The sequence below is a fragment of the Hylaeus anthracinus genome, unplaced genomic scaffold (assembly GCF_026225885.1).
Source record: "Hylaeus anthracinus isolate JK02 unplaced genomic scaffold, UHH_iyHylAnth1.0_haploid 27341, whole genome shotgun sequence".
Lineage (NCBI taxonomy): Eukaryota > Metazoa > Arthropoda > Insecta > Hymenoptera > Colletidae > Hylaeus > Hylaeus anthracinus.
The window spans coordinates 1-16,728 of record NW_026535149.1 but is presented as its reverse complement, the minus strand read 5'-3'; the positions used below and the strand labels follow the sequence as shown (position 1 = coordinate 16,728).

The window sequence follows — 16,728 nt, the reverse complement described above, 5'->3', positions numbered from 1 at the left end:
TTGTTTAGACTTCTCTCTAACGTTGGCCGATGAATCAGAAATGCATTATTCATTTTTTAATTGTGGGACAACTTTTTGCGACGTTTACACGTTGACACAAAGAAGCCTCGAGGAATCGTGTACGTTGGCGATTTCTGGATGCTAATCACTTGCACGATAATCACCCGAGTGCCGCGTGACGTAACGAATGTAGGATATGCTACCGCGTTGCGGAGAAAATTGAATTCTTATCGATTGATAACGAGACGGTCGACAGGAACACTAAATTGTTGAGAACCAATGTCCATTGGAGCGAAATATTCTAAACTACGTACACTCTAAGTATAGTGAAAATCTATGGAAGAAACCTGTGATCCCAATTCGAGCCTGGACGCAACGCATAAGTATATAAATATTCGCGGATACGATCCAGAGTGGTTCTGGTCGAGTGTGGAATGGCCCGAGCCTCTATCAGCGGTCGTGGAAGACACGTTGCGCGTGCCCATGGTCTGCACACCGACTCCAGAAAGCACGTCTGGTCGCGGTGCTTCAGTGGCTCCCAAGACTCCAAGCTAATCGCACCATTGCTCGATTTTGTCGCGTTTCGCCGTGCTTTCATTGTGATACAGTGCACTTCGCAGACTACCTTTCGTAGGTTCTCTCGCATCTCGATTCATTTCCCTTTGAGACTCGATACACGTGGAAAGCAAACGTTTTTCCTTGGTTTTAAATGTTTATGATTCTTCATCCATCGTGAAAATCGTCAGTGAAGGTGGCCACGCTGTGAAAATAACTGATAGCAGCTTCGGAGAATTTTTGTCAGATGGAAATACTTGTGTATCCCTTTTCGAAGATCAAAGTAATTGCAATACGAAATGTATCAGGGTTTCTTTGTGACACAGTGAATTTATATTAATTTAGCTTTCTTTGCTATTCGACTTTTATGAATCGTTCTACTCTTATTTTAATATAAGTATCCCTCGCAGGCTTAATTTCTCGAGCCTAAATTAAATTTTCAATAAATTCAATATTACCTTGGCTCGATAATTTTAAATTCGATGCATGTTCGAATCCACCCATCGTTCTCCATCGATCGTCTCTTACATTGGAAAAAAATGGTACCTCTGTATCTGTCAGCCACCCAGATTGTTGCATTCCATGTATCGATTCGAGGTGTAGCGTAATTGAGAGCGAGAAAACCTCCCTTTAGTCTGAAGTACAGTGAAAATTACCAGTGCACGTTATTCTCCGTGGAGATTTGGACGAGACACTCGGGCGGAAAAAAGAAAAATGGCCACAGACACGCTGAGCGAGCGGCTGTCCAGCAAGCTTCACCTGCAGACCAAGACCGTGGGCGAGGAGAGGATAAAAAGGGCGAAAGAGAAGGACGAGGATGTCGCGATATTCAGCATGTTCCCCATGGAGGGCGACCCTAAGTTCAGGTGCTGCCTGGGGAAGGACTGCGTCTTGGGTGACCCCAAGAAGGCGGAACCAGGTGAAGCTCAACGGAAAACTATAGTAATAGGGCCTCGAAGCTTTAGGCACTCGAGAATTCAAGAATTAAGAAATTTAATAACTTAGGTATTCGAGAATTCAAGAATTGCTTTCTATTTAGACCATTTTTATACTTCTAATTATATGCTTGTCATTCATTGAGACCAGTTGAGTGAATTTTATAAAATTTAATAACTCAGGTATTCGAGAATTTAATAATTTGTGGATTTGTGAAGTCAAGAATTTAAGTTTCCTGCGCATACAATTTTTATACTTTTGGATTATATACTTGTCTAATTGTCCATCATTATAACAGACGTATTTCATTATCAGAAATCCTGAAACTCGTTGATACCCTTTTATTACGACTAGTCGAATGAATATTATAGAACTTAACAACTTAGGTATTCGAGAATTCAAGAATTGCTTTCTATTTATAACATTTGTATACTTCTAATTATATGCTTGTCATTCATTGAGACCAGTTGAGTGAATTTTATAGAACTTAACAACTTAGATATTCGAGAATTCAAGAATTTGTGGATATGTGAAGTCAAGAATTTAAGTTTCCTGCGCATACAATTTTTATACTTTTGGATTATATACTCCTCTAATAGTCCATCACATTAACAGACGTATTTCATTAACAAAAATACCGCAACTTCTTCGTCCCCTTCATTGAGACCAGTTGAATGAATGTCATAAGCGAAATCGTCTTAAAAGATCGGAATTAATTTTCAATGTTCAGCTGGAAAGAAGTTTCTCAGCTTATGCGATTTCACGGACAATTAGCGAGCTCGTTAGGCAAGTGCACAGAAGACAATCGAGGCTGCGCGGCCGTGCTCGTGTTTCCAGATAAGGTCGCGGTTCCATTCGTGTTCCTTCCTCCTGTCTTATGGTCCTTTCTCTCTCGCTGTACCGGCTTCGATCGACTAGTTTATCATCGGGCTGGTTACGCGGCGTCGACCCACGATCGACGTGCCAATGGTCGACCTTAGGAAAACTTTGAGAACGGGACCTTATTCCGACGCCCCCGCGTCCGATACTTGGTTTCGCAACGTTCACGGGGACGTATAGTTCGAGTCCGAGATGGACGCAATTTTTATTCGGATGGAAACTCTTTTAATAAAATTCTCGCGTAGAAATCAACTCTCACTTTTGTACAAATTCATACTTGAATTTAACCTCTTATTTCGTAAATAGAATTTGTAACATGACATTATATCAAGAATAAAAATTTGATCGTTTTGTATGATTCGATCTCATCGACTCGCTCTATATGAATGACTCAGTGTGAGTAGTAGGACACGATTATTGTGTTTCGTTTCCTTTGAATAGTAACGAGGAATTATGCAGCTAATGGGTGGTCGAGTTGTCCAAGTTTGTTCGACAGCAGGAATAATTTTCATCGACGTGCAGCGCGTATGGACGATTGAGATAAGGAGTAGGATTTGATCCTTGAAGCTCCTTCATTGGCATTGATTGTTTAAGAATTATACAACGTTTCCTGTTCAGGCAACCAACTTGTTTCTGGTAGCCTGGGGTGTGTGTATCGACGTTATTAACGGTTGGCTGCGTGCTGGCTCTGTTTGCAGGTTTTACATTGCAAATATAGGAGAGAATAATAAGAGAGGATAGATTTTGCTATTTTTCCGTATCCTTAAGGTTCCTCGTGGCGCATTATCCTCTGTCGTAAAAGGCTTTTTCGAATTTTGCATTCGTGGATTTATTTCTGGGCTCTGAAATGGTTGAAACCTGGTGTTCTTAGGTTCTGGACTTTTTGAAACCTTGAGGTCTTGAGTTCTGAAAATCTTGAAATTTTAAGATCTTGGGGGTCTGAGGTTCTTGAGACCTTAAAGTCTTGAGTTCTTAAAATGTTGAGGTCTTAGCTTCTGGAATTCATGACACCTTGAGGTCTTGGATTCTAGAATTTTTGAAATCTTGAGGTCTAGGGTTTTGGGATCCTTGAAACCTTGAGATCTAGGATTCTAAGATCCTTGAACCTTGAGGTCTTGGATTCTACAATTCCTGAAACCTTGAGGTCTTGGATTCTACAATTCTTGAAATCTTGAGGTCTAGGGTTCTGGGATCCTTGAAACCTTGAGGTCTTGGATTCTAGAATTCTTGAAATCTTGAGGTGTAGGGTTCTGGGATCCTTGAAACCTTGAGATCTAGGGTTCTAAGATCTTTGAACCTTGAGGTCTAGGGTTCTGAGATCCTTGAAACCATGAGATCTTCGATTCTGGGATCCTTGAAACTGAAAAAATAAATAAAATTCAAGAGAAGAGAAGAGAATGCAATTCCAATTCGATCACCTGCACGTATCGGAACGTCGTGCATCGTCCTTGCTTGGACTACTTATGAGAAATTGATTTAAAAGACGAATCGGATCGAGTAAGCCGGCTTTTCACGGCTGATCAGGCCGCTCGGCATCCAGGCGCGTTAAGGCGACGCATATAACGCGAGATTACCACATCACGTGGCCTTGGACCATCAGACTTTATACATATACGGAGGTATTGCTCGGATGAACTGACGTCACGGCCCTCCTCTCCTGACTCACACGATGGTCCACGAGGAATAGCACGCGAAAAGCCCGCCGGATCGCTTTCTTCGTCGAGGGTCGTCGGAATCTAGGCTACTCAGTGTCCCTGTAACCGAGTTGCCAGTGGTCACTCGAAAACACGCCTCGGGGAAGTCCATCGATTTCTGGATTTTATTCATTTTTTGGATGCCGTGGTTTACCTTCGATTCTATTTATTTTCGGGGTAGCGAGGCTTTCGAATTTTATTTATTTTTGGGATGATGAGGCTTCCCTTCAATTTTATTTATTTTTGGGGTGGCAGGGCTTCTCTTAAATTTTATTTATTTTTGTGGTGGTGTGGCTACTCTTGAATTTTATTTTTTTTTTGTTCGGGTGACTTGGCTTCCCTTCAATCTTATTTATTTATTTTTTGAATGTGCGAGGCTTCTCTTGAATTTTATTTATTTTTTAGCCTGCGACTACCCTAGAATTTTATTTCTTTACTAAATTGGGTCTATATATATTTAATATATTTAATATATTTGATATAGATATACCACCTTCGTGTTTCTAAACTTTCCAATGATAAAACTATCCTAATGCTCCACACACAAAAGGAGTCTAGTCTACATCACCCAAAAAATAAGACAATTTTTCACCATTAACATTACCCCAGCACCGTGAAAATAAATCCACGGTGCACTTGCATCGTTGCATACAAAGAACAATGTCGTCAAAAGGATTTTTCATCTTCAGCTTGGAAAAGCTTGCCCCCGTGTGTAAGCATAATTCTGTATAGTTTGAGATGACGTCAATGAAATTGAAAAAAAAAACTGTTATCCCCCAACGAGTAGTGGGTGTTGAAATTGAAGGAACGCTCGGAAATCTGAATGAAAATCTCATTCGTCCGCTCGCTAATTTGCTACGAACACGATGGGTAAGCGGCATTGTGCAGCCACGGTGCGTCGTTCATTTATCAACGCGCTCGCGTCGAGGATGATAAGTCGTTGATCGTTAATTGACGTTCGTGGCAGCTGGCGATCGACTCATCTCGACGATTCTCGATTGCTCTCGACGCTAAAGCTTCGTCTGTATCAGAGTTGTGAATTCTTAATTACCTGAATGAATTACTCAATTACGTAATGATTACTTTGACCAAGTAATTAAATAATTGTAATTATTTTTAATGTAATGATATTATGCAATTACTTAACCACTGCCAGTAATTCAATTACTTTTTAATAATTACTTCTAATTGGCCAGAAAGTAACTATAATCACTTTTTTAATTACTTTCAAATAATTGCAGTTACATGGACAGTAATCGTTACAAGTAATGATAACTGTCTTACAATTACTTTTAATTAATTTCAACTACCTTTGCCACCGATTTTGGCACGCAAAAGTGATTCAAAGTAATTCAAAGTAATTGGAAGACAGTAATCGTTACATTTAGCAATTACTCTCCATGTAACTGCAATTACTTGAAGTTCTGGAGTTTTAATTCAGGCTTTAATTAAGTAGTTATAATTACTTTGAGGTATTTTTAACTACTTTAGATCTAAGATACCTTTTAATTAGTTTCTGGGTAGTTACAACTAATTATTAAAAAGTAATTGAATTACTCGGTAATTAAAAATAAAGTATTGCATAATTACTAAAAACAAAGTAATCAAGAATTACTTAAGTATCTACTTTCTAATTCAATATTAATTAGCCCAAATTGTAATGAACAATACCAAAGTAATTATTATTTCACAGCTCTGGTCTGTAGCGTCGTTAGCGGTGGATCTTAGTTTTCGGTTCGCTTCGAGCGATACCAAAAATGGTAATTTTCGAGTGAATCGTGTTTTCCTCGATCAGCTGAAGTTGAAAAAAGGTGTTCGAATCCATGACTCGGGAAGTCCATCTGCCCCCCTCCGTGGGTCCTATTAGATCACCTTTCGGAATAGCGAGTCGTTAATTCGTCTCGACCTTGACACACGACCGAGAGAAGGAGGGCCTAACGAGCGAGAGAAATGCTTGGACGCCCACGAACGAGGATTCTCCCTTTCTATAGTCATCTCTTAAGGGGGTATTATCGTTCAGAAGTTTGTTTTTTCAGTAATTTTTAGGAATTAATTTTGCGAGAACTATCAAACCTACAGCTCCAGGGTTTTTTTTATGGATAATAAAACACGTTTAAGCCCTCGAAATGTGTGTAACAGCACAAATTTTTATGAAACACTTCATTGAAATCTATACAAGTTATGCGCTGTCTGAGACAGAAAAACAAATTTTTTTTCAGTCTATATGAATGTAGTTATCGTCTGAACTAGAATGAAGTAAGTACTAAATTTTTTATCGGAATCGCAGCTGTTTGAAAATTAAGGTTTAATTTTCCGGGAAAATTGTCAACTAAAATATGAGAGCAGGGCTATATACAAGGTGTCCCAAAAGTCGGGGAGGAGCCGGAAATGGGGGGTAGCTGAGACAATTCTGAACAACAAGTTCCTTTGCAAAAATGTCGGATGGGGCTTCGTTAAGGAGATATTAAGAGAAAACCCCGACCAATCAGAGCGCGCGTAGACCGTTGGAGCGGCCGCGGTAGCGAAGGCTACGCGCTAGGCGGCAGCGTCAATGTCCTTCGATGCACGTGCGTCGAGTCACTTGTTCGCGTACAAGCGCGGCCGCCAGCGCGTAGCCTTCGCTACCACGGCCACTCGAACGGTCTACGCGCGCTCTGATTGGTCGGGGTTTTCGCTTAATATCTCCTTAACGAAGCCCCATCCGACATTTTTGCAAAGAAACTTGTTGTTCAGAATTGTCTCAGCTACCTCCCATTTCCGGCTCTTCCCCGACTTTTGGGACACTTTGTATATAGCCCTGCTCTCATATTTTAGTTGACAATTTTCCCGGAAAATTAAACCTGTATAATATTCAAGCTATCGGTATAATTCTAGTTCAGACCATAGGTGATGGTGCCCTCGAAATGTGTGTAAAACCAGAAGTCACTCGGTCCAATAGTTTTTGAGAAAAACGTGCGCCCGACTTGAAAAATGTCGTTTCGAGAAAAACGCGTTTAAAGTTTGCTATACATTTAGCACTAATACTGGTGAACAGCCTTTAAGCCTCTGTAACTATGAGAGCTGTACGAATTTCAAATTAATATTTTAGAGGCACTTTCTCAAAACCCCAAATGATAATAAAATGCAAAAAAAAATAAAATAAATCGAATTTTTGAAGTTTCTAGACGATAATACCCCCTTAAGGAAATTTTAATATTTATATTTGCAAAGCTCTAATCGCTTCAAGAGCGCCACAGTTTTTTTAAAGATGGCCCCCTAATTAACCTCGTTTGGAGCCATTTTTAATACGCAAATTTTGAAGAGATTTGTCTGATCTAAATACCAGGCATCATGTTTCCAAATCAATTTTCCATTATAAATATGTACACGAATAAACTTCGCACGTGTATATATTTACGATTACAAATTTATTTGGAATCACGAAACATTCATTTCAATTAGACAAATTTCTTCAATAAATATAGGTACGAATACTTATAGGACTGACTGTATGCGACTATAAAAATATTTTCTTGGTCTAAAGACCATCTTAAAAGATACGCATAATCATTGTGTAAAAAGGTAAGTTCGAACTTGGACCCGTTCCCTTAGAATTAATTGGGAAAGATGATTTCATTTTGGAGCAATTCGTAGGAGCGAAAATGTCTAGAGTTGGTAATATCTTTTTTTAAGCACCGCGATGATACCTAAATATTTTCTTGCGAATTGTCAGGAGCCAGGGAAGTCCACGGTTGACTGGTCCCCTCGAACGAGTGCACTCAGCCGTTGTACAGTGGGTGTAGAATGTATTCGTACACCGATCAATTTCCAAACAAACTTTTGTGTGAAATTGTAGTTTTCTACAATACGATATCCTACATATTCTCAGAAATCTCTACAATAGATGTAGTAAAAGCGAAAAATAGGTAAAAGTATAGGAGCAATTAGTACTTGTACGATTCTTATGACGAACCATTTACAGCAGAGTTCGTAACGTAAACACATTAGTTTATTGCTCCGTACGAATTAGAAAACATGAAATTTCCAGGAAAGTACTTTTAAAAATGGCTCTAATAGAGGAATTGAATAAGATCCCACTTTGAATACCTAATAATTTAGTTAATTTAATGCTTAGAAGAGTCAAAATAATTATGAAATCAAAAGGAAATCCCACGAAAGAAGTATTGTATACTTATAAATTAATGTAAATTTCTTTTTCTTTTTAATCAAGTTTTAAAAATTAAACAGTTGTGCGAATACTTATTGCTTCAACATTTCTATCGATTAATAGTTCTTTTCTTGTTAATTTCGCAACTTACATAAATAGCTATTTTTTTTTTTGTAACCTATCGATTCTAGAGATTTCCGAGGATATGTAGAATGTCATTGTTTATAAAAAATAAGTTAATGAATTACAATTTAACAGTTTTTTTGGAAATTGATCGGTGTACGAATACTTTCTACACCCGCTGTATGTAGGTTGTTTAGCGACCGTGACTAGAAAGTCCCGTGGACGAAACTTTTAAAGCAGCAGGAGATGACACCTATCTTCGTAGGCGATCTTCCGGTTTTCCGCAACTTTTTGCACCTGTGTATGAACTTTCTAGGCCGTTCGTTGAACAAACACGACGCTCACACGTCGAAAGTCGAACGAATGTCGATGCACGAAGAACCGAACGCTATTTTCTCGACGTCGATCGAACGATCTTGGAAGAATTATTTTCGACGAATTCTTGTACAAGAAGATGGCTCTTTCCGGAAAGAGGGTTCGAATGGGCTCCTGGGAAATACATCCCCTGCGAATTAACTGGTGCAAGGCGGATGTAGGAACAGACGCACGCGAGCAGATTATAGTTCGTCGATGGCGCCGCACGCAATCGTTTCGAAGTCTAAATGCATCCCTCGAGGAGAACATGTGGGCCACCTTTCCGTGGAAAGCGTCTAGACCGTGATAAAATATTCCACCCCTTCAGACCCTAGAATTAGACCAGAATTAGGGGTGTTCAGCGTGGGGTATTGGATAAATAATTTGTTTAAAACGGGGGAGTTCAAGTGCCCACAAACCTAAAGGCTCCTTTCTAAAAAAATAAAGAAATAGGACAGGTTATAAATCGCATCGAAAAATTAACCCTCAAATGCCCTGAGTTTCAAATTTGATACCGGACTTTTAAATCGAACTGTACAATGCATAATGTTCTTTTGAACAAAAGTTAAAAAAGTAAACGTCAGTTGTCGAAATTGTTCAAATAATAAATACATTGATTTAAAATTTAATTTGGAAAATCACGCTTCTAAGGGTGAATTTGACAATAGGAGGAAGGTTAGAAGGAGTCCTTCAAGCCATAATTCTTAAATCCATACGCTATTAGAGAACTTGGACCTGAAGCAGTTCGACCTGAAGCATTTCGACCTAATGCGCCCGAACGTTCGAGCACATATGCTCGCATACCAACAAGTGATTATCATTCTACGGTTCGTTTATCCCGTTTCAGGTACGAAGAAGATGGAGTACAAGACCAGACAGTGGCACGAGAAGTGTTTCTGCTGCGTGGTGTGCAAGAATCCGATCGGAACGAAGAGCTTCATTCCGCGGGAACAGGAGATCTACTGTGCAGGATGCTACGAGGACAAGTTCGCCACTCGGTGCGTCAAGTGCAACAAGGTACGTCAGCTCCTTTCCTTGGATATCGTAGCGATTGTTTGTCGGGAGGAGATCAAGAGGTTTCGTTGTCGCAGATCATCACTAGCGGTGGCGTGACGTACAAGAACGAGCCGTGGCACAGAGACTGCTTCACCTGCAGCAACTGCAACAATTCCCTTGCTGGACAACGATTCACTTCGCGCGATGACAAGCCGTACTGCGCCGACTGCTTCGGGGAGCTGTTCGCCAAGAGATGCACCGCCTGCTCCAAACCGATCACCGGTGAGCAATTCTTTATTTCAATGTTTACGCGTGAAAGAGATCTATTCAGTGCGCACCGTTCCATTAGAAGGTTTTCATACAAGGTTTCCTTCGAGAGCACATGTGTTTCGGGCGTGTGCCAACGTTCGCCAACGTTCAAGCACTTGTGATTTTGAATACCTCGGCCCTCCGGTTTATACGCGACTATTAGAGAACTTCCAACAAAACCACATGTGCTCTAACGTTGGCGAACGCTCGTCAACGTTTGGCCACATGTGCCTTCGAACGTCTCGAGAGAATAATCCGTGGGTTTAACCAGCTAAAAAGATCCCTCGGCATAAACTAAATGGAGGAATTGTTTCTACTTCAGGCATTGGCGGCACTCGCTTCATCTCTTTCGAGGACAGGCATTGGCACAACGACTGCTTCATCTGCGCGGGCTGCAAGACTTCGCTAGTCGGCCGTGGCTTCATCACCGACAACGAGGACATCATCTGCCCCGAGTGCGCCAAGATGAAGCTGATGTAAGGCGTCGAGCAACGATATCGAACAAACGAAGAAAAGGTGGAAGAAGGGTGGAGAGAACCGAACCAACGAAGATCCACTGGTCCCACAGTTCGACGCGGACAGGCCATCCTCCCCCCGCTGACGATTCCTCCCCCTTTGGAACGAGAAGACTCCGTTCCTTAAACAGAAACAAAAAATATTAACATAAACGATCGAGTTTAATCGCGAACAATATTTGATTGGAAGCTGTCGTTCGACGGCGATTTCAGGAATCCGGCGCCGATGGGGATCACCGTGTCTTTACCCACTCCTCGAGTATATTTTCAGGAAATATATAATATACGTCTCTCTGTATACCCATAGCTGGGAGACACGGTGATTCCCATCTAGAACCGCGGAAAAAAATACACCCGTCTGGGACGATCTCTTCGTGTCGATCGTGCCTCGAGAAGCGAGCCCCGATCGCTCTTCGTTCATCGAGGTCGAGTCTTTGGGGATCGCTTCTCAGCTTCGTAGTTTTAGAGGCCGTAGTCGTTTGTGATTTTTCAATCTCTCCGTCGCTCGATTCTCGTTGAAAATCGAGACGAGCCGCTAACGTAGGGACGAAACGAACAATGCCTTGAAGAGTCCGTGAATAAAACCGCCTTAAACGTAATTACTATCGTCGGGAGTCGTTACATTGTGTTGATTAGAAAAGAACGAAGCCGCGTACCGTCGTGAATTGTTATTAACGTTATTGTTTTATTATTATTATTATTATTATTTTCTTTTCGCTTACTCGCGACGAGCTAGGGGAGAGGAACGATCGCGATTAACGCAAGGAAAATGAAGATGAATCCTATATATATATATACATATATAAATATATATATTCTTATCGAAAACTAAATTTGATATACGTACCGTAAATAATGTTATTTTTATTTAACTTAAAACTCACGCGAATAGACCGACACTCACACACACACTCACACGTGGACATGTCATACACACACACAGACACGCCGACGCACCCCTTCGCTAAGCGACACTGTACAGTAAGACTCGTGCGAACACCGAGAATGTAACGAAACGGTGGAATCCCAAGATGGCTCGCGTGCAGGATCGCGTGGGGGTTCTAAAACTCGCCTACGACCAAGGAAGACCTAGGTACCACGTTAAGAGACCTAGTTCGTCAAGCTTAAACTCTGAATCCTTCAACCTGATCCTTAAAACCTAGGACCGAGACCCTCGAGGACCAAAACAATCCTGACATCTAGACCTAGGGATTCGGATTTTTCGGGTCCAAGCACCTTCAACTCCGTACCTTCCTCTGCCCTCCAACGAAAGCTGGTCTCTGCACCCGAGCCAAAAAATTAACGCATGTGCTCGTGCGCCAACCAAGATGGTTTACGACAGGGACGATCGACCTTCTCCCTCGATCGCTACTGTTTTCTCTGTCTAGAGAAATAATAGTATTAAAAGAAACACGAATAATCACACGCACTCACGACACGCATCAACGGGACGAGTGTGCGGGCACGCACACGCGGAAAACACTAATTGTGGCCTTATCCGCACGAGTACATAGGTGGTAACTAACTTCTTACAAAATAATTATCGTTACATCGGTAAACTGGACCGAAGGACAGTAACTTGTCGTACTACTAGCGCTCGTAGCGATGGAACGACGAAACACGTTTCGTTCTGTCGTTGACGGGCTAGTAGTTCGATAGAGAATTGTGCTTTGGTCCATTGTACCTATTAGAACTTTATTACACATCGTCGACGCGAGAAAGAAATAGCGTGCAAGCGAACGGGCGAACAAACGGTAGCGTGGACCTCTATAGAGACGAAAGAACAACAAAAAAATACATTCGAAAATGGTTTAAAAAATAAAAAAAAATATATAGAAGAGAAACGTTCGACGCGCGAACAACAAAGGATCGTGATGACCAATAAATTACACGTGCTATATAATGTATGTTCTTACCGATCACTCACATACTAATCGCCTTAATTAGTAAACGATAAAGAGCAGAGATTATTCTATATTCAGCGTATCGTATACACTGTTATACTGTGAAATTGATAAATAAATAAATGTAATTATTTACAATGTGTTCTCCGAGCGATTAACCCCCTATTAGTTTCTACGATCAGTGAAATCAATGAAGGAAGTGGTATATGCTCTTCATGGACAGACTACCGTAATACAAGTAGCGCTATAGACGGTAGATCGTTCAAGTTCGTAAAGAAATGGTTCCCCTTTTAGAAGTTTGATGGCAGTACCTGTACTCCGCGAATGAGTTTACGATATACGTTCTCAACTCGTCTATCCATTCATAATAAATTCTCTTCAAACCATGAAGACTGTATAAGAAGTTCCAACTGTGTAGTGTAGAAGTGTCATCAAAATCCCGAGCTTGGAGTTATATATATATATATGATAATACATACACATATGACATATATATCGTAGCTGTGCGCATTAGCGCCGCGAGTGGTAGAAACATTCATAACTTAAAGTTCGAGATTTTGGTAACAGTTTTCTAGTAACTTTCGTATGGAGTTGGATCTCCTTATACAGTCTTCATGCTTCAAACCTAACAAACCGTCTGTAATATTCATTTCCTATTGTAGCTACAAGATCTGTATTATCTACCTCGATAGGTATCTGCGTTATCACAGGTGTCTGCACTATCTACAGGTGCTCGTAGCCAGCATCTATCAGCGGAGCTGGAGGATAAAACAGTGAAGAAACCAGGAAAAGGGAAGCACCAACAACGTTTCGTCTTAGGTCCGCCAGAGGTTCATCAATAAAAGATCCCGCATCTTCTTTACACACTGGGATATTCTATTCTGGCTCAAGCATTATACAGATACCATGAAGACTGTATAAGAAGTTCCAACTGTGTAGTGTAGAAGTGTTACCAAAAACCCTTTCGTCCATATGCGGCGCTAGTACGCACAGACTACGATATATATATGTCATATGTATATGTATTATCACATATATATAATTATTATATATTATATACATACGATAATACATACACATATGACATATGTATATATATATATCGTAGTCTGTGCGCACTAGCGCCGCGAGTGGTAGAAATATTCATAACTTAAAGCTCGGGATTTTGATAACAGTTTTCGTATGGAGTTGGATCTCCTTATACAGTCTTTATGAGAGATACATATTTCTTCATATTTCATTTCCTGTAGTTCCCACATTTCCCGTCGCGTGACACCAAGGTCGTCCGTGTAGTCGAAGGTCGTTCTAGGAGCAGTGTCGACGGCACCATCGGTGTCACTGATCCCTGAGGACTTGTAGCAACCAAACATCATAAATTCTAGCGTGTCCAAAGCTCTAATAAAAGTCTCTGTTCGTTACTTTTTATACAAAGCGACTGGCAACGTGTTGCATCGCGAAACAATTAACTATCGCGTTCCTTATAGAAAACTAATTCCTTCACTGCAGTGTCCGTTAATTTTTCCGAGCACTCTCCCGGTCGTCTTGGCTGGTTCCGGTGTAAAGTTAATTGGCGTGACGAGCCACTCGATTTGCCAGAGTTTTTAATTAAGCGACGACAGCTCCCCTCGCGTCCGGAACGAAAACGTACGCGGCGCTGGAATTTGTCTGGAGGTAACTGTTACGGGCTTCATGCCCCCGCGAGCTCGCGATATGTATCTTCAAGGTCGTGAATTCGCCTTATTAATATCGCGAATGATAATACTCCCGACAGCAGGTTCGTTAATTCGCCCCTTTGGGCGTTTCTTTAATTACACATCCCCCCTTCGTTGTCCCAGTGAGGTTCGTGGAGAACGGTCACCGCTTGGTGTCTTCTGCGCACTTTCCTCGCGCATCGCGCGACGCCTGCTCTCAACGACGCCATTATTTTATTCGTGATTTACCTACCTATGCGTCGAACCAGTCCATGACAACGATTCCACTTCCTTTCAAAGGAGGAAGAGGAGTCGAGAACGTGCTCGAGGACCCTACAATTACTCGCGAAGGTCCGGAATTCGATCGGTTCGAAAAGAAGATCGCAGATGCGACTTCCGTTCCACACGTACGCGGCGCAAGCGCACACAGAGGCTGGAGCACACGCATAGGCGGTCGAGGTGAAGCGAGGTCGATGGAAAGTGGCATAATCGCGGATGTGGATCGGCTCAAGGAGAGCAGAAGAGAAGATCCTTTACCTTACTTATGTAACGAGCGGTCGCTCTGTGTCTCGTGTCTTTGACCGCGTCCCGAACACAGGAACCCTTCTCTCTGTCGTGCCTCCCTACCACCCGGAGAATCCACCCTACCCCTCGTCGCCTTTCAACCTTCCCACTGTCCCTGAAAACCAGACACGGGCAAAATTTGTATCCATACGAAAATTGTTAAATACAGGGTGTCCAAAAATGTTGTAATACCATGAAATGGTTGGTTCGGGAGGTGATTTGAAACAACTTTTTCCTTAGCGAAAATGTTGTCCGAGACTTCGTTAAGGAGATATTAAAGGAAAACACTGACCAATCAGAACGCGCGTATACCGTTGGAGCGGCTGCGGTAGCGAAGGCTATGTGCTAAGTGGCCGCGCTCGTACACGAACAAGTGACTCGACGCGTATCGAAAGACATTGGACGCGGCCGCCTAGCGCGTAGCCTTCGCTACCACGGCCGCTCCAACGGTATACGCGCGCTCTGATTGGTCGGGATTTTCTGTTAATATCTCCTCAACGAAGCCTCGGACAATATTTTCGCTAAGGAAAAAGTTGTTTCAAATCACCCCCCGAATCAACCATTTCAAGGTGTTACAACATTTTTGGGACACCCTGTATAAAGGATCGCTTGAAAATGAAATTACGCCTCGGGATAAGGAATAAAAATGTATCCAACGAATTATTCCGGTGAAATTTCGTTCGTTCTCGTTGGGTCGACGCCAGTGCACCCTTCTTCCGTTTCTTCTTCAGCCCCTTTCTTTGAACTGTTTCCAACCGACGGCTGGTCCTTGCGTGGGGGTAATGGTCTTCCAGATCGCTTCCAGCGGGACGCGAGCGGCTCAAGCCTTAATCCTTTCGCGCGTAATTGGATGAAAAGAGGATTCGACGATTAGGACTGGAGGTTTCGTGGGAAAAGCAGGAATTTTCCGAGGCAATTACTCGGCGGGCTGTTTTCGATGCATGCTCTTAAGAACCGTGATTGCAGACATCAGACTCCGTACACGCTTTCAAGTCTCAATATCGAGGTTGCTAATTTACTTTAAAGAGGGGGTTCGATCGAAATATGTTTCATGAATATTTGCCCTCTCGAGGGATGAATTTTATAAGGTGTGGTTTCTTGTTTGTTTAATCGAACACCCTCAATCGAAGTAGTTCTTTTATCTCTAAATCGATATCGACATACAAATATATATCAATTTAATATTGTATAAAAACTGTCACTTTTATATGAAATCTAGCTAATAAAAATATTTCTCTTATCTAAAGTGACTATAATCGCTACCCATTCCGCTTTAAAGTGAACTGGCGTCCACGATTCCGTCATTCAAGGTCGGACTTTTCTTTTTAACAACCTACGTGTAGGTTCGAAGGCTTGTAAGCGTCCACGGACACACGAGGAGGCTACAAACACCGAAGAATGATGTCTCATTGTCTCTCGGACGCGGCCGTGACTCACAATCATAGCAAATACATGGAACTTGAACATTAGCCACTAAATTCGCTCCAGAGCCAGGATTCTCTCCCAGAATCTAACAGACGTAACATTACATCTCCAGCAGGCCGGTTTACGAGGCTATGGTCCACCTCCGTCTTGTTTCTTTTTCACCTCTTGGCCCCTCGTGTCCGCTCGTAACATCGCTGAATAACCATTGTAACATGGTCGATCGTGGCCCAATGACTAAGCAGTTACCTCTGTATACCCGCGTTGGATCGAGGACTGTGGCTCTCAACACCCTCTGAAAAGATACGTCGTTCAGCGATCACGTCAGGCTCCTTTGTGCATCGTTTCACAAAGGTGGATTTGTTCCCACCGTTGTACAATTAATTCTAACAGGAATTAGAATGGGAAATAATGGCGATAGTTTACGAAGACTGGGGCTGAATAACTCTAGTCAAAAGTCCTTTGCCGCTTTGCATTTGGGGGCTTCTGTCCTCAGATACAAGCTATCAAAGTTTGCAAGCGCGACGTTTGGCGCGCTACGTTTAAATCCCCTAGGAGGCTGCGCGCGCACGACTCGACGCTAGGAACTTTGAATACGTATATCTTGGGAACAAAGCTTCGGATTGCGAAACGGTTCAA

General features: G+C 42.0%; 1 protein-coding gene across 2 annotated transcripts; it reads left to right on the top strand.

The window, feature by feature from the left end:
• The first annotated feature begins 426 nt into the window (after positions 1-426).
• On the top strand, positions 427-12,550 carry LOC128893323 (four and a half LIM domains protein 2-like). 2 transcript variants are annotated; one of them, XM_054154206.1, is made up of 5 exons: positions 427-630; positions 1,215-1,474; positions 9,536-9,705; positions 9,780-9,966; positions 10,316-12,550. In XM_054154206.1, exons 2-5 carry the CDS (start codon positions 1,270-1,272, stop codon positions 10,471-10,473), a joined length of 720 nt encoding a protein of 239 aa, XP_054010181.1. In that variant the 5' UTR covers positions 427-630; positions 1,215-1,269; the 3' UTR covers positions 10,474-12,550. The 2 variants fall into 2 exon arrangements, with proteins under 2 accessions (XP_054010181.1, XP_054010183.1); XM_054154208.1 differs by having other exon boundaries at positions 1,190-1,474.
• The last annotated feature ends 4,178 nt before the right edge of the window (positions 12,551-16,728 follow it).